This window comes from Xiphophorus maculatus, chromosome 22 (assembly GCF_002775205.1).
Source record: "Xiphophorus maculatus strain JP 163 A chromosome 22, X_maculatus-5.0-male, whole genome shotgun sequence".
Lineage (NCBI taxonomy): Eukaryota > Metazoa > Chordata > Actinopteri > Cyprinodontiformes > Poeciliidae > Xiphophorus > Xiphophorus maculatus.
In genome coordinates, this window is record NC_036464.1 from 15,211,205 (window position 1) to 15,231,347 (window position 20,143).

At 40.2% G+C, this 20,143-nt stretch overlaps 1 protein-coding gene across 13 annotated transcripts in view; it reads left to right on the top strand.

The window, feature by feature from the left end:
* The window catches only part of LOC102234689 (paired box protein Pax-2a), a 34,405-nt gene extending 18,945 nt beyond the window's left edge, over positions 1-15,460 (top strand). For 7 of the 13 annotated variants that reach the window (XM_023326950.1, XM_023326955.1, XM_023326952.1 and 4 more), the window contains 4 exons: positions 2,549-2,669; positions 11,975-12,076; positions 13,308-13,394; positions 15,080-15,460. In XM_023326950.1, coding sequence (XP_023182718.1) covers positions 2,549-2,669; positions 11,975-12,076; positions 13,308-13,394; positions 15,080-15,201 — 432 coding nt within the window. In that variant the 3' untranslated portion in view covers positions 15,202-15,460. Of the gene's footprint in view, positions 1-2,548; positions 2,670-11,974; positions 12,077-13,307; positions 13,399-15,060 lie in introns of all 13 variants that reach the window. The other 6 variants (XM_023326954.1, XM_023326956.1, XM_023326961.1 and 3 more) reach the window with 2 other exon arrangements.
* Positions 15,461-20,143: the final 4,683 nt, after the last annotated feature.

Below are 20,143 nucleotides of genomic sequence, written 5' to 3' on the forward strand. Positions count from 1 at the left end.
AGATAAATTTTGCATATGCTTATTTTATGTTTTGCTGCCTTATTTCACTTTATTTCACTATCATTCAGGCTATAAAAGTTATTGTGGGTACAGTATGAATACCTATCACTTTAACATTTTAAATTTAAGCAATGAGCTTGTGTTACGCATTTGTTTTCAAACTGCAACCCCATTACACCGTGGTATTTTTAAATACGATTGTCATTCAGTCTTAAATCTCTGGAGAATATCTGACAAAGACTTGAATTGTTTTCATAAATGCTTGAATAATGGCAGCTGGGACTTTAAACTGGGAGAGATGGTCTGGATATCCACCACCGGTTATTCAGAAAAGGCTTAAACATTGGGTCATAGTCATCACGCTGTGGCCAACTGGTTCCCAGATTCCATTGAAGCAAATTCATTCCAACAACTGGCCTAGCGCTGAGTTTTACATTTATTTAGGTTTTTACTCTACAGTCTTTCATCTTATTCTTTTTTTTTCCTCTACAAAAATCTGCAGATGTCAAAATTGACACTAAAACCTTTAAGAAGCACTTTTCTGAGGCTTTACCTGCTTTCAAGCCAAGTCATGTTATGTTAGCCACTTGTGATTTATCTGGTTTAAGTTTCTCCACATACACCAACACTTTCTGCTCTAAACCTATTCATTTTTGGTCAAAATGTGTGGAAGCTATTTTTCTTTGTTAGTTGAAAAGTGACATTACCTTCTACTGCATACTGGTGAACTGGTGCCTAAAAGTAGCCTTGAAACCTACAACCTATTACAGAGGATAAGCTTTATTTACATTCATTAGACTGTTAAACAACAAGCGACTATTAATTTTTCCATTGGAACTCTATCTGGGTGCCCACACAGCCTTAGCTGCGCCTTAATTGAGTTCATTTTCATCTCTGTGCGATCGTGGGGAATTACAGCGGCGATAAATCAGAGGGACAGCCCCTCAGCCTGCTTTACAGCCCCTAATGCAGCTAATTACCAAAGTGATTTCTACGGCAAGATCAATACCAAAACGAATTGGAAATGACTTGCAATCACAAAGAGTGGAGGAGAAGGTATTAAAAAGGCGAGAGGGGGGCTGAGGGAAGGGGGTGAAAAACGGCGTCAGAATGGTCCAGAAAAATCAGTTTTAATTTAATGTAATATTAATCAGCCTGTTTTCCACTCTCTCCGTGCACCTCCTTTTTCTGCCTGTTTCCAACACCCCCTCCTTTTCTTAAACTGGTGAAAAGGTGGGATATTAGGCTATTAGGGGCTTGTCTGGTGTCTGCGTCAGGGCATTAAAAAGCCATTTTGAAGAGGCCAGGCTGAATAGGCCTCATCCCTCCCACACTTCTGGCAGCCATGTGGTCAGGTCATTCAGGCCCCTCTGCGCTCGCCACTCGCCCTCTGCCCAGCCCCTACCCACATCCCATCTGCATGACAAAATGGCTCTTGTGCGGCTGAGGCCCAACGGGACAGAGAGGAACATCCAGCCTAGTGCCAGGGAACAGTTGTAAGCAGACAATTAGAGTTTATCTGGGATAGAGGCAGACAAGACTGGGGTCACCAGCTTGCTCCTCTGGGACCCCATACGCCCCCACCCAGGCCCAAACCCAACCCTTTGAGACAAACGGATGCACACACACTCTCTGACACAAACACTCGCAGACTCTTATCCTTTCACAGAAGAACTGGGTCAGGAAATGTCATCTCATTAACAAACAGGATTCATTGCAACTGCAAACAGAGTCTTCACCAGAGATTAAGGGGTACAAAACAAGAGATTATATGATCACACCAAGGTGTCTATCACAGCACTGAGACATAATGAGATTTGCAAAATGCAAAAGATGGGTTTTGTGGCAGCTGAGATAAAATGCTTCCAATAGAAAGCAAATAAAAGGCATACAAAAAATCATAAAACCTAAAATGAAAAATGTAAAATCCGCTTTTCATGTGTTTTTCCTGAAAGTAAGGCACAAAGGCAGAATTTGAGGTTGTACATCCCCCATATTTTTTTCCTTTTTTTTTTTTAAGAAAAGATAAAAAAAAAAAAAAAGAAAGAAAAAAAAAACACCACATGTCTCTCCTGTAACAAAGCCCTGAATGTCTCCTCCCTTGACTGGTCACAGGGATGACTGCAGTGGAGCACAAAGAGCCAGCTGACACCCCGTCCTTTCACTCCTCTTCCAATCCTTCTCTCATCCCTCTCTCCCTCTCTGCCATCTTCTCAGACAAGCCCTAATGCATGCATACATCATCACAGGTCTCGGTGAAGCAAGGGGAGCACGGGCAGGGCTGATGTTCATGGAATTTGCAGGAAATATCCTGTGCGAGAGAATCCAAGCTACACCAGGAGGTGTCACTCAATCATATTCTCTGTAACGTCACCCGAACTGGGATATCTGCTGCGAGTCTGGCATCTAGAATAAGCCTGTGTGCAGTGCATGAGCGATATTAATCAGATCGCGACCCGATCTGGTGGAATGTGAAATTAAATGAAGGCAGAGTGAGCTGCATGTCTTTGATTGCCACCTGCTCATGTGTGTGTTTGTTTGTCTGCAGGCGAATGAGTACTCCCTCCCGTCCCTGAATGCCAGCCTGGAAGATGTGAAGCCCAGTCTCTCCACCAGTGCCAGCTCCGACCTCGCTTCCAGTGTCTCGCAGAGCTACTCTGTTGTGACAGGTACAATCTGATTCATGCTGCACTGGGCCTTAAAAGAATGCGCGCAGGTGCAGCAGTGAAAGACACTTACACTGAGGTGGTCAACTCAGTCAGTGAGAGGAACACAGCAGAACAATGTCTTCTGTGTGCTTTTACCTCCCTAAAAACTCCTCCCTTGACTCCATTGACCAGTCTAACTTCCCAGAGTTCCTACGTAAAAAGATATATAAGCATGGTATAAAAAAAGCTCTGTGAAATTTACAGTAAAGAAGCATTGGCAGAATCCAAGATGCTGAACACAATGTTATTTTCCCCTTTTTGGAGGATTTTACTTTCACAACCCAAATTTTGGAATAGAAAAAACATAGGATTTTTTATTTTTCCTTGCCTTGCAAAAGGTGTTTATTCTCTTTAAATCTGTGTGCATTTTGACACATTAGGAAAAAATTTCCAATTATTTTATAAGGAATAAAACGTGGTTGACCAACACAAAATGTTGCATAGTTGTAAAACGAAAAGAATATGACACTTTAAAATGCAACAGAAAATGGGAAAGGTTTGCCATGCATTTGTAGCCAACCCCTTTACTGTGATACTCCAAGCAAAAGTCATAAATGACCTGTGTGTAATTCAACCTGTGAGGGCATCAGCAGTTTGTTGGAAACAAATAGTGAACAAACAAAATCATGAAGACAAAGAATTTCACTGGAACGGTCAGGGTCAAAGCTGTGGAGAAGTTTAACTCCTTAACTGCCATGCACAAAATGCTTACATGTTATCCAATGGGTCCATGAGAACACCAGTGTCGTCATGACTGTTAAGGGGAAACATGGCAAATGACCTGTACTTGTAAAGCCCATTATCTAGTCCAGAGGACCCCAAAGCTCTTTCCACTGTAGTCAGGCATTCACCCTTTCACACACATTTATACAGTGATGGTGGAGAGCTACATTGTAGCCACAGTTGCCCTGGGGTAGTTTGACAGAAGTGAGGCTGCCATGCAGTGGCGCCTCTGGGACCTCTGACCCCCACCAGCAGGCAAGTGTCTTACCCAAGGACTGAGACAGACAGAACTGGCAATCCGCTGGTTCCAGGAAGATTTTGTACTACTGGCCCCACCAAAATCAAAATCAAATCAAATTTTATTTGTATAGCACATTTCAGCAGCAAGGCATTTCAAAGTGCTTTACATCATATCAAACACAGAAACACAATGCAACATAGAATCAACAATCAAAACACGACATTAAGTCAGGTTCCATCAATAAATTTGTAATTGATTACGTTTCAAATACAATCCTTAACAGGTGGGTTTTTAGTCGAGTTTGCATCCATAGAAGGTTTACCTGTTACACTCCTACTGTGTTGTATGGAACAAAATACCTATTGCTATTTTTATTCCCACTCACGCTCACAATCACACAGTTTAAAACGATGTAGACAGCATTTTAATGGGCTTCTGGTACAAGGCTCCGTACACCTCTTTCACGGAATTTCGAGCAGGGACTCCGCCGTCCCTCACGGATTTTTGTGCAATTCTATGGTACCTGTTAGTGTCTAGAATTTACAGGGTTTCCGTTACGCTCACCACCCTAAACAAGGCTTAGGTTATATAATAACACTCTAAACGTTGGACATATCAATATTACACAACAACGGGCCCATTAAGACATGGCCCTCCAACTTATCTGGCAGCTTATTAATGTAACACTTATGAGGCCAAGCTTTATAGTGAGAGTTGTGATAGGAATTTTGCTACTAATTATTACTGTAGTGACATCCACTGTTATAAAAAAACAAACTACTAGATTTAAGGTGCCTCAGCAAGGCATAAAAGTCAGATATCAAGTTGTCATTTCTCTAGCTACCTGGGGTGTAAAGATATACCCAACAAATGGCCAAGAGCCCATTAGTAACCTAGGAGGAGATGCCAGTATTTGCTTCTCAGATAGAAAACTTTGTCAACATGGAGAGACACTTTGCAAATATTTTTGAAAGTCGGAAATTATTTTCCTTTCTCTTGATACTTAGGCACTACTTTGTCTTGGTATATAACATAAAATTCCAACAAACAATTATATGGTTGTAAAATGAAATTATGGAAGGTGTTTTGCAAGACACTCCAGATAATGTACAAATTACAAATTTATAATACTTATGACAAATTTTTTGATTCTGCTTAGTGAAAAATCTCTTTCAACACACTTTGTAAAGCATGTTGTGTTCATCTTTGAGGCACAGAATGAGGTGGATTCACTGCCTGAGCCCATTAGATCCTACAGGTCTTTCACAATTACTGCTTCTAGCCTCCTAACTGGCTGCTGTTTGCCTAGAATGGCTTGCTAACAGATTGACTGTGAGTGTTTCTCAGGACAGACAGCTGCTGTCCTCGCACTGCCATCAAAGACTATCATATCTCTTTGACTGACAGCAGCTAGAATAGGACTGTGGCTGGTTAGCTTGCTACAACCACAGAAGTAAAATGGCAAAAAGCAAAGATTTGGTTTTTTCCTTCAAACTGATGGCACGTTTTCACTTTTACCTTCCTCTGAGAGCCAGCAGGCATGTAAGTGCAGTGAATCAGGTATTTTTGTAGCATCTGTATTGCTGTATGACTTCTTTAGCTCTGCGGTCCAGGCTGATAGCCACCTGGATAATTGACATATTGTTTCATTGTGATGGTCAAAGCTCTCTCCCAGGAGAGGTTAAGTTTACTGAGGGCCACACTGACTCTCTAAATACGCTAGGGTTTTAATAAAAGCCCCACAGTGGTGCAGTGGGAATCAAAGTCAGCGTGTGTGTGTGTGTGTGTGTGTGTGTGTGTGTGTGTGTGTAAGGGGGTGTGTGGGGGGGGGGGGGGGGGGTGCGCGCGTGTGTAGGCGTGTATGTGTGTGAGCTGGTCAGGAAAGAGGACAGCATGATTGAAAAACTGCAGTCGCCCATCTCATATGATCCCTCTAGTCTGGCCCCCGTCTTGGGCATGGAGTGATGGGAAAAGAAAGACCCCCTTTTTATTCCTGAACATGTGGGAGGTAGCTTTGCCCGGGAAAGTTGGGCTTCAGGAGAAGAAAGGTGTGTTTTTGTCTTTTATGCAGGGCTCCTCCTATGAAAGCGGTCTCGCTCTGGGGAGCAAACTCATAGCAGGTGGCCTTCAAGTCCACCTGGGGGCCTGGGGCCTCCTAAAGCAATGTCTCCGAGGGAAAGAGGTTGCAGTAAGAGAAGGCAAAACTTTTCAAGAAGTGCAATTTGACAGAACACATCAGTGCAGCCATTTAATTAAAAAAATGTATATGGGAGCTCTGAACACAAACAAAATTAAACTCACAAGTAATATCCAGTAAACTTTATCACTTCAATGACGCAAAGGAACACATGAAGCAGTGTGTAGGTTGTTAGTGCGCGATATTATTATTTTTTTTATGCCATTAGCAAACCCTGTAAATAGGAATGTATGCCAAGGCTGAGAAACTGCTAAATTACCTTCCTCACTTAGGCTGGAATCCAATTATCAATAAATTATGCTCTCATACTGGATGGAGCTATGAGATTATATTCATTCCTTAAATGTTTTCTGCTTCCAATTAAAATGCATACCGTTATTGATCTTGTTGATTTTTATGTCCTGGAATTTGCATAATCTATTAAAGATGAATGATTAATGAACTGCTTAGTTTTGCATTCCAGGGGCCCCCAAAGAGAAAGCAAAGTCGGCCATCTTTTGTGTCCTCTGTTTACCCTAACGGGTCAAATGATGCAGTTTATTTGGAGGAACGGTGGCAGCAATGTCACAGAGTTGGCATGCACACGCAAACACACACAACCACGCACACACACACACACACACAGAGGGAGAGATGGAATTTAGGAGGATTATTAAAAATATGCAATATATTAGTTAATGATGAAAAAAACATTGCACTTTAGTAAATTAATCCAATTAATAAAATATTCAAATGCAGTGTCTTTTACATATGTGCAAAAGGCCTTATAATAAATAAATCTATTTTTGCATTATTCTAAGTAAAAATATATGGTGAATAGGTTTTACAAAGAGACACAATACTTGGCTGCCTTAATGCTTTGAACAAGGGCATCAGGACAACACTTAGTCTTCTACCATAACATTTCACAAAGCTGCATACAGATGGAGGGATCTTTTCTGATTCTCTTTGCACTATTTCTCTATTTTCTCCAGATCTAGAGAATGAAGAAAAAAGTTTTTGGTATCATTTCTGTGCTAATTAACCTTCCTGTTTCCATTTATCATCGTGTTGAAAAACTCATTGTCCACCCTATTTTCATTTAACTAGTAAAATAAGCCACATTGTTATAAATATTTTAGTACTGTGATAGTTGATATCGCAATGCACTCTAACAAGGTTCCTTTGAAAAGGAGAACGACCCTCTCTGTCCATGTTTGATTGTGGTTGTGTTTTTCATAAGCCATTCAAGAGTTTAGTACATGGAACAAACGACATTTTAAGACACTTTTTTTCTGAGTTGACAGGAATAGAACTAGTGAGAGTTTAGTGAGCTGCAAGCTGGGTTAGATAATCATTCTCAGCAGAGCCTTCCAGGAGGCCGAGGTGTAAATGCGTGCCCCTGTGAACTCCAGCAGATGTTAAAAATAAAGCTGGTAGTTTTATCTTTCTTTTTTTGTCTTTTTTTTTTTTGCATCCACTTCACACCCACACCGGGTGACAAACAGTAAACCCAATCAGCTGAAATAGCTGAGTGCTTTATTTTAGAGGACATTTCAGCTGCACACACACACACACAAACGAATAGAGGCTCCTTTTTATGACTTGGCAGCACCAGCTTTTTTTTTGTGCTGAGTTGCAAACAATACGCAGCTACCTAACCTGCGGAGCCTGGTGTGTGGCCTGGTGACAAATGGTTCGTCGCTGCTCAGTTAACGGCTGCAGCCCCAAGCTTAGAAATTAATTCTTTCCCTCCCCCTCCTCCCTTAATACTCATGCTAACCTTTAAGCACACATTTGATAATGAATTATGTTAAAACTGTGGACTGTGAGGGCATTTGACTCTGCAAATGGTCTATGCTCAACTAAAAATGGATGCAACGTTCAACTTCTTGGTGTAAATAGTCATAAATCATCACATAAACAGTGAGCAAAAGCACATGTGTGAACTGCTGTTTGCTGAGTTCACACACTGGAAGTTTTACTCAAAGGTATGAAAACTTTTTGCTCTAGCAAACAATGTGCACCAAAGTTCCTCTATGTACATTTAAAACTAAGACGCTCACTTGAGAGTAGCTAGTTGTTGCTGTGTCTGAAAGCGTCTCTCCGAGGATTGATACAGGTTTCCTAACAGTTTATTTCTATGGTTGATGGGGTCTGTAGATGTGGTATCAGTGGTCGAGCGGAGACAGATGTTGGAGAACTCTATACCATTCTCTCCTCTCGCAGAGATGTGTTTGCAGAGGGAAAAAGGTCCCCATGGACTCCAAGTTTATCTTCCATCTCCATCATCAGGCCCCGGGATTTGACAGCCTCCCTTTTTTTCCCCCCGGTGCTGCCTCGTCTCCAGGACAATAAGCAGCACCATGTCTGATTAGATTCAGAGTTCAGTGGTCTTGAACGCAGCATTTGTATCAGTTGTTGACGCTCCGTAACAACCGAATGTTTCACAACGGTTGCCCAGGTGCTCAGAAAACAGAAGCAAACTGTAGAAAATGCTGGAGGTCTCGAATGGAGTGCAAACAAATGCGTCCTGAACCACCAACAATCTGATGCAATACTTCACTAACCAGGATGTCTGAAAGCTGCCTGTTCCACGTGATAATTTGCTAAGCAGCATTAAGATTCCTTTTAATTTCATCTCCCTTTTCTCATTTAAGTTCCGAGATATAATATTGTCATAACTTAGTTGTAAATTTGTTCCCCGTTGTAAGTAGTTATTACCATGCCTGCAATATTTTCTTTTAATATGAATCCTGATTAGGTGGCAAAACAGACTGATGCTGACGTTTAGTCCAAGGGGAGGCCAAGAACAAAGTGCACTACTAACTTAACAACCGAAATCTTAGAAATGTCAGTGGTTCTGTAAATATATTTTTGTGAATATTCAAGCAGTTGTCAATTTTGCGTAGTTTTAGATGGAAGCCTGTGACTATATACACGGAAAGTGATGATTTGGAGGCGGTGCATCATTAGTGGTCTTTATGTAGGAAACATGTAGTTGAAACAAAATCTGTACAGCTTGTCAGCGAAGAGTGTAAGAAGCAAACATTAAAGCGGTCAGAGTGACTTTTTTAAATTCTATTTTCGCACTGCCTTACTTTTCTATCTGACCTTTTATGTTTTATAAAGGAAGTTCAGAGCAATCATGAATTTGGGACACAAACCTTGTGTAGCGATTTTATTGTATGTTTTAGCTGAGGATGTTTTGTGCTACGATCAGCCTGCAGGGTAACAAGACTTTTGAAAGGTGTTGTAACTTTGAAGACTTATTGTGAGTGCATGGTGGGTATAATTAACTGAAGAGCAAAGTTAAGCACCAGGTTGTTGCCATTATGTCTGAAAATTATACGTCCTACTTGGATTTGGCATGTGACAAAGTTTTGGTCTATCCATTAAATCCTAAGATGACTAAACCTGATATCAAATAAGCCATTTTTAATGAGCGAATCTTATTCTATAGTCATTCGTTGTCTGGTTTTTTTTTCTGTTCAAGTGAACATTTAGAGCTATGAAAGGGTTACGGAAAAGCTGCTACAAAGCACTCATCTGTGTTGCCGTATTCTCGTGCATTTGCTTTTGAGAGCTGACAGTGTTAAATCCCTCTTCAGCCCTTATCTTAATGAGGAATCGCAACACACAGTCCTGTTGTAAAACAACAATAATGGGGGAAGCAGCTAATGAGGCTATCATGGTGTCGGGAGGGGCGAAAGAGCCATCTCAGGCCCTTGCAAACAGAAGTAGGGCTCTGCTGCACGGCGTGGAGGGACCGAAGAGAGACAGAGCTCACATTGATTGCACAGGTTCAAGAGGCAGAGCCGGATGAAAACCGAAAGATGCCAGGACTCATCAGCTGAATTAGATCAACGCTTGATGTTTTGAGCTGCCTGCAAGCTGATTGTTTGCTTATTCTGCTGCGAGAGAGCAGCCGTGAGATTATGCTGTTTGTTTTCCCAAAACCATAGGGAAATTTTTTATGCGTTTGAGCTTGATTGATCAGGCACGATGTGTTCCTGCAACATTTCACTGGTGTATGTTTACACTCAGTTGGATGAATTACTTCGGGGTGCGTATAAGATTATTATCATAAGCTATGTAAATGAACAAATCAGACACTAAATGCTGCTTTTCTGTTGAGTATTCATGTAAGATTCCTCACTCCTGAAATATGTAAAGTCTAAATCTATTATAAGAAAATATACTTATTGTGTGTTTTTTCATACCTCCATCTCATCTTGCATGTGTGACTGACTCAAATTTAAGTACGGAACGTGTGGCAATGTATGTCTGCATCCTATCAAGTTTTTCTTTTTTTTTTCTTTTTTTTCCACCTGCCAGACTCTCACCCGTCATATCCGCCTTCCATGTGTGTAAAGCGGGAGCCCCATGAGGCATCCTTTGCTCCCTTCACCCCCTCTTCTGTTGGGGATTCTGCTCTAGCTGACATCTTACCCCACCAGTCCAGCCTCTCTGTAGATGCCTCCACTCCCAGCTACCTTCCCCATGCCCACGGTCCCTGCTACAGCCAGTATGCCAGCCAACCCTTTATAGCAGGTACAGCCTAACCCATGAGGCCCGATAGCCGAATAAAAACACGAAAAATGTCCAGCTGATTTACCTCTCTGTGCTCACTTTTGCCCGTTTAGCAATTCTTGGTTGTGCACCAAATTAAAACAGCCACCTTCCTATGCTGCTTTTTGGCTCTACTGTTGTGGATACAGGAGCTGAACTGACTGTTCGGCCCTCATTATCAGAAGCTAGGCTCTTCCCCTTTCAGCAAAGCTGCTCTCCAAATCTGACCTCCTGCTCATCTCTTGGGTTAACAATAGACCTTCTAGTCCATCCAGCCTCGTGACAGAGTCAAAGTCAGGGGGGTCAGGGGAGGTGCAAAAAGGGTGGAGGGCTGGCGATGACTGCAAAAGCATAGAAGCTGTTGCCTGGGACTGGCTTGGATCCCAGGCACCCTTACTTACCCAGACCTGGTGTTGTCACTGTTAATTAAAAGTCTGAATATGGAGCAGAGTGCAGAGATAGTTCTAGCTGGTACAATGTTCTTGCCAGTTTTAGCTGCTGAGCTTAAATAACTAATGTGATGTTGCAGTATATTATTTATAATACAAATGTTTTACACAAATTTACTCCAATAGAGTTGGAATAAGCTTCATGATTTTGCAGCTCTGCAGGAGCAAAGCAAAAGCCATGCGATCTTAAGGAGTTTCATTTATGCGTTTTGATTTGGATGAAGTTAAACTTTAACTCAAATTAAAAAATTATCTAGATTTACAGTTTTGTTTTGTTTTGTTTTTTTTAAGAATCGCAATATGTATGTTTATGAATTCAAGTACCCGTTTACTAAAAATAAACGGGTTGAATATGTGAAGACAGATTTTTTGCGACTACAACTTTTGTGGCGAAAGGACATTAAAATGCTGCAAGCCCCATTTCATTTATTTATTTATTTATTTTACCAATAAATGTAATCTTGTTATCATCCGAGGTGTAGGCCAGAAAAGAGTGAAATCCTTTAAAAAGGGGGTTCAAAAGAAGACAGAGATGTAATAAATTAATGATAACATGTTGTAACTCATTTGATGTAATTTTCTCTCCTGTATTCATGGATAAAGATTTTATGAATATAACACTCTGAGGCTGAGGATGACAATTTCCACTGCTTGGCCTTCATTTTGGTTGTGCCACTCAAACAAAATGAGTGACACATTACAGAAGCCCTAACCAAATAAGTGTCCAGAAAGAATTGTGAGCTATTTTAATTTTGCAGCAATAAATTAGATTTCTTTACGTCAGTTATTGGTACCACCTCTGTACTTCACTTTATACATTTATTGTTTGTTGGTGTGCATTGCAAAAATATATATCTAAAAAAAATACCTGTTTTATTCACAATGGTGCTTCACTTAAATACATTATATTCTTCTTTGTGCATGCAATCTAAATTTCTATAAGAAAGCCTACATTCTTTAATAATTGAGACTTAATCTTGCTAATACAATGAATTTTTGTTCAGCTAAAATGTTCAATACTACACTAAAAATACTGTATTTAATTTGTTTAATTGGTTTTTCTATTCAAGCATGCTAGTTATAACACCTTAATTTGTACCTGCAGGTCGAGAAATGGCGAGCACCACCTTACCTGGCTACCCACCCCATGTCCCCCCCACAGGACAAGGCAGCTACCCCACCTCCACACTTGCAGGCATGGTTCCTGGTAGGTCAAGCATTTATTTATTTTCTGGCATCCTGATAATTGTACTGCTAGCAAGCACAATGCACCTTCCTTTCAAAGACTCTCAGAGCTTGAGGTCATTTAGGAGTAAACACCTGTTTGCCAAACATTAAGATACAAAAGCGGCAGCAGAAACAGTGCAGAGCTTTGCTCCTGGATTGAAGCGAGCTCGTTATAGCTTTAGAAATCTGCGGTTACCGTGCGGTTAGCGTCTGTGGATGAGGACATTAGATGAACTCGATAGACGATCACCACAATCAGCGGCCGTGAGATAGGACAGTTCCTCTCAGTTACACTCCAGCTCCCAGCGCTCATTACCCTCGCCGTTTCCACATGCGGCGCGCTCTCACCAGCCCCGTCGATAAACACTGCCTGTGCTCTTCTCCTCGCCTCCACGGACACGCGGGGCTACAGAGCGTATCTCTTTCCCCTCTACTTAACCTGTAGTTCAGGTTCACAGCAAACAGTTAAGGGTCAGAACACAGAGGCGTAGAGGGCCTGTAAATATTTAAATCACTATCTCTCTCAGGGACGAGCTCGAGTTACACGAGCAGCGGTGAGGATGCTATAGCTGCCAGTGTGTGTAAATCTGTAGTCCAAACAGCAGAAGACACAACTGCCTCTGTTGTTTAAAGACATACGCAGCTCAAACCGCAGGAGGCAGCACTCAAAACAGTCTTGCAGATTTTACAGTACAACCTGGAGTGTATGCATTACCAATTTTCAAAGATTACGTTGAGCCAAAATTTTATGTTCCTTATTTCAGAAGTAAAATACAAATACCTTCAATATCCATAATCTGTAGACTTTTTCTGCTTCTGCACGGTTTACTGACTGACCCTAAACAATGGAGCTGCCTGCTGATGGAACGGCCAGGCTTTATAGTCCTACAAGGAAGAGACACTTGGAAACCCTGGACATCACTCTGGGATACGCTGAAATCCCTACGAACTGGACATGACAGACAGCGAGAGAACCTGAATGTATTACGATGTGCTAGAGAAAAGGATCAGTGCTTAAACAGACAGACAAGAATCCTGGATTTATAGTAAAAAGGGCAGAGGAGAGACAATTGAATTTAAAAAGAAGATTGCTAAAACAGAAGTGACTTGATGGGATGATAAATACATACATGAGTTGTACAATGCAAAATGCACATATTTTTCTGTTTACAGTTATCTCATCTAACTGATTGTCTCTGTTTTCTCACCAGGGGGTGACTTTTCTGGAAACCCTTATTCTCATCCCCAATACACAACCTACAATGAGGCTTGGAGGTTCAGTAATCCAGCGTTACTGAGTAGGTACAGCCACTGACTTTGTCTTCATTACTGTGCCTTGCTAAAGTGCGTGTACACGCTCAACTTTTACACAATTTCCCACATTAAAATAATGAACCCAAATCCTGTTGATTGGGATTTTATTCCACAGACCAACATACATTAGTAAAAATGTATGACCAAATGTAAAAGAATAAAAATGGTTTTCTATTTTTTGACAAATAATTGTTTTTTTACATGTATGATAAGACGCACATTTATGTTCAGGGCTCTTTAATCTGAAAACCTAAATAAAATCCAGTCAGTTAAAAAAAGTCATTTAACAATTAAGTAGAGTCCATCTGTCTGTAAATCGTTTTCAGTGTAAATCCATCAGTTTTATGAAGGCTTCAGAAATTAGTTAGAGAACATCAGTGAATAAACAGCATCAAGAACATCAAGGAAAATATGAGGCAGGTGAGAGAGAAAGTTGTAGATAAATTTAAAGCTCATAAGGTTATAAAAAAATATCTCAACCTTTAAAAGTGAGTGTGGTATATTGACAAAAAAGTACTGTTCAATCATCATCTGAAAAATCTGAAAAGTGTGGCACAAATGCAAACCTGCCAACACATGGTCACCCATCTAAACTAAAAGGCTAGGCAAGGAAAACAGAAAACATGTGGAAGAAAGAGTTTTGGTTACATGAGGCTAAAAAAGCACCTTGAACAAAACATCTTGAACACACTATATCAGTAATGAAACACAGTGATGGCAGCATCATGCTGTGGATTTGGTCTTTTTACAGGAAGGCCAGGAAAGGTGGAGTTGCTGGCAGGATGGATAATGCAAAACTAAAAACGGTTAACCTACTGATGTTAACATCTGGGAGGCTGCAAAAGGCAATAGTTTGGGATGGAGGCTAAACTTCCAGAAGAAGAGAGATAATAAATGGGGCCAGGAAATTTAATGCCTTGATGTCCATTAATTAATCACATATATTTTATTGATTTAAAGAATAGGCAGAGGAAAGCAGACACTGAATATCTTTGGTGTTGAGCTTATATGTCTACTTATTTAATAATTTAGCTGCAAAAATTATTTTTGAATAGAAAATTTATTACAAATATAAATATAAATTACAGACCCTGCAATTAACTTGATTTTAATCAAATCCCATTACTAATTATAAACATACAAAATCATATTCATATGTTCGAGAAGCCTAGTCAAAGTCTAGAGTAGACTTAAATCTAAATCAAAATTAGTGGCAAGACTTTTAAAGCAATCTAAAACCATTTGCAAATGAAAATTTGAAGAGGTTTTATTCCCCAGGTGTGCAAAGTAGAGTCCTAACCCAAAAGACTTTCAACTGTATTTGCAACAGTGGGGTTGAATAATGTTTAGGATACTTTTCTGTCATTTATTTGTAAATACTTGTGATTTACAAAAAAACTGATAAATAAATATCTTTCATTTCACAAATTGTATTAATGTACACTGTAATGGGACAAAATGTAAAAAATAAAAAAGAAACAGGGACAAGGTACAAGGCAAGGCACTGTAACTGATCAAATTTAAATGTGTTTTATGCTCTTTGATAAACGACTAAAATCACCGGAAGCTGTGACTTTTCCTTTACGAGAAAGTTGTCCTGCATAATGTTTCCAACGGTTTCCAACGGCTCGTTCTTCTGTTAACTTTCAGGTTCCCCTTATTATTATAGTGCCGCATCCCGTGGCTCCGCGCCTCCCGCTGCTGCCACTGCCTATGACCGCCACTAGTCACCCCGGAGACCAGCTCAACCTGCAGGGCCGGAGCTTCAACCTCCACGTTGTTCCTGTCTGAGAAACACTGGGACCTCTTCATCTTATGCGATAAAGACGAAGGATGAACGAGGCTGGAGCCGGCGCACCCAGCTCTAGCTTTTACGCATTTTGGGTCAGAGCTAGGGGTGGGGAGAGGGGTCCCGAAGGAGTTTGGAGCCTGTAAATTCCTCACAGGCTTGAACATTTCCAGAATGACTTCAACAGAATCTATAAATATATATATTATAAAATATAAACTGAAGAAAAAAACTGTGTGAAGAATACCATGTGGAAAAATGTTTGTGGGATTTATAAATTTTTTTCTTTTGTCTTTTCGTTGCTGTTGTTGTTATTTTATTCATGAATCCTCACACTTCTTTATGTAATAAACTGCAGTATTTTTTGTCTGCTCTCAAGAGACATGTCCAGGAGTGATTGATGGTGGTCCCACAGATTGATAATGTAGCAACTTACACCAGTGTTGCGGGCCTGCTTTTCACACCTAAAAGAGATGGGTTCTCCACATTTAAAGTAAAACAAACCTTTTTTTTTTCTGGTGCTTTGACATAATTCCTTCGGTCGTCCTTCTTCTCCTGCCCATCCTGAGCTATCAGCACGTCCTTCGATGTTTACCGATCCTTGGTTCCCAGAGCAACGTCGCACCTGTGGCAAACAATCAGATGTAAAAATGTAAATTATTTTGCAAAGTATAAAAAAAAAGTGTGGTGACCATGAATTTATAAGGGTCATGTCAGGATTTTAAATACTTCAACAATGTGAGGGATTTTTCTGTCAAAGTTTTTATGTAAACAAACTTATCAAAGATTTTCTGGATTGGTTTTTTTTTTTGTTTCCTGTCATGTTCCTTTGCTCTTTTTTGCACTAACAACTCCATTTAATTGGGTTTTTTTTATCGTCTTTTTGAGGAACAGTTACCTAAAAATCTCAGTTTAACAGCTAAGTTAAACACAAACAATTCATCCTGGATCTCTTTGACTAAATGAAGCCTCTTGATTCAGTTGCATAAGTAAAACCACAAGATGCCCCCAAAGCTTAGAAAGATGATGCAGTTGTGACAAGAATAACCATAAATTAGCTTCAATAATTGCCTTACAAGCTTGTTTTGTCAACCTTAACTTACACCTATTTAGTAGAAGTCATATATTTTCCTCTTCACAGAGACTGAAATTGAGCATTTGTTTTTGTTTGACTGTTTGTTTTGGGGGGAAATATTCTGTGAATCTACTCCTCCTACCACATTTGCCAAAGACTTAGTTTGATATTTAATATTTTATTTACAGTAAGTTTAATATTTCAGTATTATCTTATAAATGAGTCAAGACTCAACATGTACGCCGAGACAGGTGAACGACATGATCCATGCGAGGAAGGTGAAATCCAGTGGCTTAATATTCCAACAGCTGCAAACTAAGTGCTGCTTTTTAGAAAGATGTGTGAATAATGTGAAGACAATTTGTCTCTGTAAATATATAACATCATACAGAAACACCGCTGCAGTATCGTACTAATGTACCAGCTCCCTTTGTAGATAAACACACTGAATCTCATGAAAAAAAAGAAGAAAAAAAGAAAAACGTGCATTACATTTGTGTCTCAGTGTGATGTTCTGCTCTGAGGAAAGTATAACCTATGGCTATATAGCAGTGGCAGGTTTCAGATGCTAACATCCACATAGGTTGTCTTTTGTCGTTTTTGCTTTTTTTATTTTTTTTTTCCTTTTTGATTTGTTGTCATGATGGTGTTTTATGTCACTATGCAATGAGTTGAATGGCTTTCTGTCGCTGTTTTGTTGTCGGGCTCAAAATAACCGGTCCCCATGGAGAACAGTACAAAGGTTAACTAAAGGATTCAAACAACTCGTGGTGAGAATTAATTTTTTTCCTTTAGTTGTTTTCACTTCCCTTTCACGAAGAAGTCCTGGGTAACAATCAAAGATGTCATCCTGTTTACTGTTTGTAGATGTAATCATCTCCTTGTGCAGAAACACGGAATCCTCAGACACAAAACTGTCCACCATCCCTCTGTTCTATGATTAACAATGGGCAACCAAGCTAAAACCTGCTGTCAGGAAGAGAACCAGGAAAGAAGAGAACACCACTCAATCTGAAAGCAATCTTCCACAAATTGCACTTGGGATTTGCATATCTGAAAATGTAACAACGTGGTCTTTCCTCCCGGACGTGGAGGACCTCTGCTGGACCGGGTCACCCGCTGCTGTAAAAGATGATACAGGACAAGTGTCACGGACATTAAAAGGATCTGATAAAAATCTATAAGGAAAGCCTCATGGCCTCAATCATTGTTCCTTTTCAGTTCTGTTCCAATTCTTTTTTTTTTTTTGTGCACATGAGAAATAAATTCTTTTATATGTCCATTGTTGACTTGATGTGTGCTCATTATTAACCCCATAAGAAGTGATTCAAGAATCAAGGTTGAAGCGGGTCTGGGGTGTGGGAGAGTCTCTCCTGAGGGCTTATTGACGTTTGGTTTTATGAACAGTCAGGACTACAATGCACTTATAGATTATTACTCTAAAATATGAAATACACAAAGTTTCATGGCATGATGTTGAAGTGTATTTTTTGTGAGGCAGTAAGAAGAAACAATGTGAATGATGATTACTGTTTAATTAGCCCGTGTCAATCGTAAAAAGAACAACAGTTTTATGGACGTCGGTGTGAATATGGGCTGACAGAACAGAGCTAAACAAAGAAGCAGGATAGTTGGGAAGGCAGGAGAGCATTCTGACTTCCAGTCTATTTAATGATGCATTGGTTTCATCTCGCCATAGCCCGCTGCTGCTGCTGCTGCCGCCGCCGCCGCTCCGGCCGCACTCTCATTCTGAAACGCACAAATGCAGTCAGTTGTAATTCAATTTCTCTGCTTTCCTCTGCCTATTGTTTATTTCATGGATCCCCCGTGAAGCATCAAAAGCTGTTGTTTCTGTCAGCCCCTAACTGTCCTATGTTTTGTCATTCAGGGCTTGTTAAAAGATAAAACACACACACACACACACGCCGGCACACCCCCACATGCATTTCCTCTTCCCCCAGCTGAGAATTCCCAGTGGTAAAATTATTCCATTTAGATGGGAACTTTTTTGTCACTACCCTGTCTAAATTGGCATATCTGGCTCTCTCTGAGAAACCAATAAACTGTGAACCCGGATGCATCTGTCAGTCAAGCTCATCTTTACTTTAGCAGGTCCAGATGACAACAACAGCAGAGGAAACACACACACACCAGGCAGAAGGCGGCGTACTGATTGGCTCTCATCAGTTAGGCATTACGAAAAGCACCTGTCATCCTTGGGGCTTCTCAAACCGACACAGAGAGGCCCCTGCCATGGGGCCAACGGGGCCACGCGCAAGACTTACTCAAACACTTCACCCTCATTGTCAGCCTGGCCCACTGATGCCCCACAGCTTGGCCTCTCTGGTGTGATTCATGTCTGTCACTGATAATTTATACAGCAAAAATATGCCGCAGCTAGCAGGTGGAAACAGTCTTGGGGAAAGAGCTGAAAATATAAATGCTTCAGACATCAATCGGCTGGATTGAAGACTGCTTTAAACATTAAATCTTCCTAAACTGGATCAAACTTTGTAACTTTACTAACTTAGTAACTTTTTTTTTTATTTGCTGAAGGGAGATATTGTGCATTAATGAACATTTTGATAAACGCAAATATGAATGTGCCCAATTACAGTCAAAGCTGATATCCAGTGTTTGCTACCCTGCCATATGGTGCAGACTGAATCACCTAAGATTAATAAAAAGATTAAAAACTTAACTCAGGGAAGACAATATTAAGATAAAGTGCATTATATAAGAAACAGACTATATGCAACAATTCAGACTAGTTGTCGAATTCCATTTCAAAATACACAACATTAAAATTTTATGAAGTAACCATGCATCCTATTAGAGGATGAACTTATACATTTACGCAAGTGTGTCTCTGTCATGCCAGGTACATTTACATGTAAGTTTGTCTGTATATTCACATGACCCTATATGTAGCAAACACACCCCCACACGCCAACACACGTGTTATATATAATCCCATTTGGCTTTAGATTTACTGTATTTACAAATTTGGGTGGAGACAACCTTTACTGGCATACAGCAAAAAGGGAATGCCACTAACCTGAGCACAGTCCAGTTTATAGGCTCCTGTGTGGGTGAACCCCTCATTTGCTAATGAATGAATTGAGTCCATATTAATTATAAATCATTTAACTTGGAGAGAAAAGTTTCAAAGCTGCCTTAAAACTATGAGCAAAGTCAACTTTCAGACATGAGGTAAATCCATGCTGCATAGGAATCGTTCTCTGGTTTGGTAATTTCTTAATCTCCAGGTCAGGATCTTGACATCCAGCTCAACAGCAGTTCACAAAGCCAATTTTATTAAACATGTTTTAATGTAAATTGAGATATACCTTCTAACAGCACGATGACTGAAACATAGTGCCAGGACTTCAGGTTAGTGGTTTTGATCAGAGCTTATTAATTTGTTAGAGTGGCTGAGACCTAATTGCATGCATGGGCTCAATGTGGCAAATGCATTCCACATTTTAAACTTTCCATTCACAAATCAATTCTTCATATTCTTTGAATTTTTTAGGCATTTGGTAAAATCACATTCGACTGAGGATCAAAATGTTCTAGGAATATTGTAAGAAACTATTTGTTCCAGAAAGTTTCCCAAACCAGATTTTATTTTTGAAAGCAGGGGAAAGCCTCCCACCACCTCTTTTTCAGAGTAAGACCAAATGCAAAGTTGGTCAAATATCTGACTGTGCGAAAGATGGAACTTCTACAGATACCTTTACATGTCACTCCTTTATGTCCTTCACCAAATTCTTCAGACATTGGTTAGCTGAAGATCTCACTTACACCCAGGCTTCAGATTTCAGTACAACAATCATTCTTTGCTTAAACTTATACAGTGCAAGACT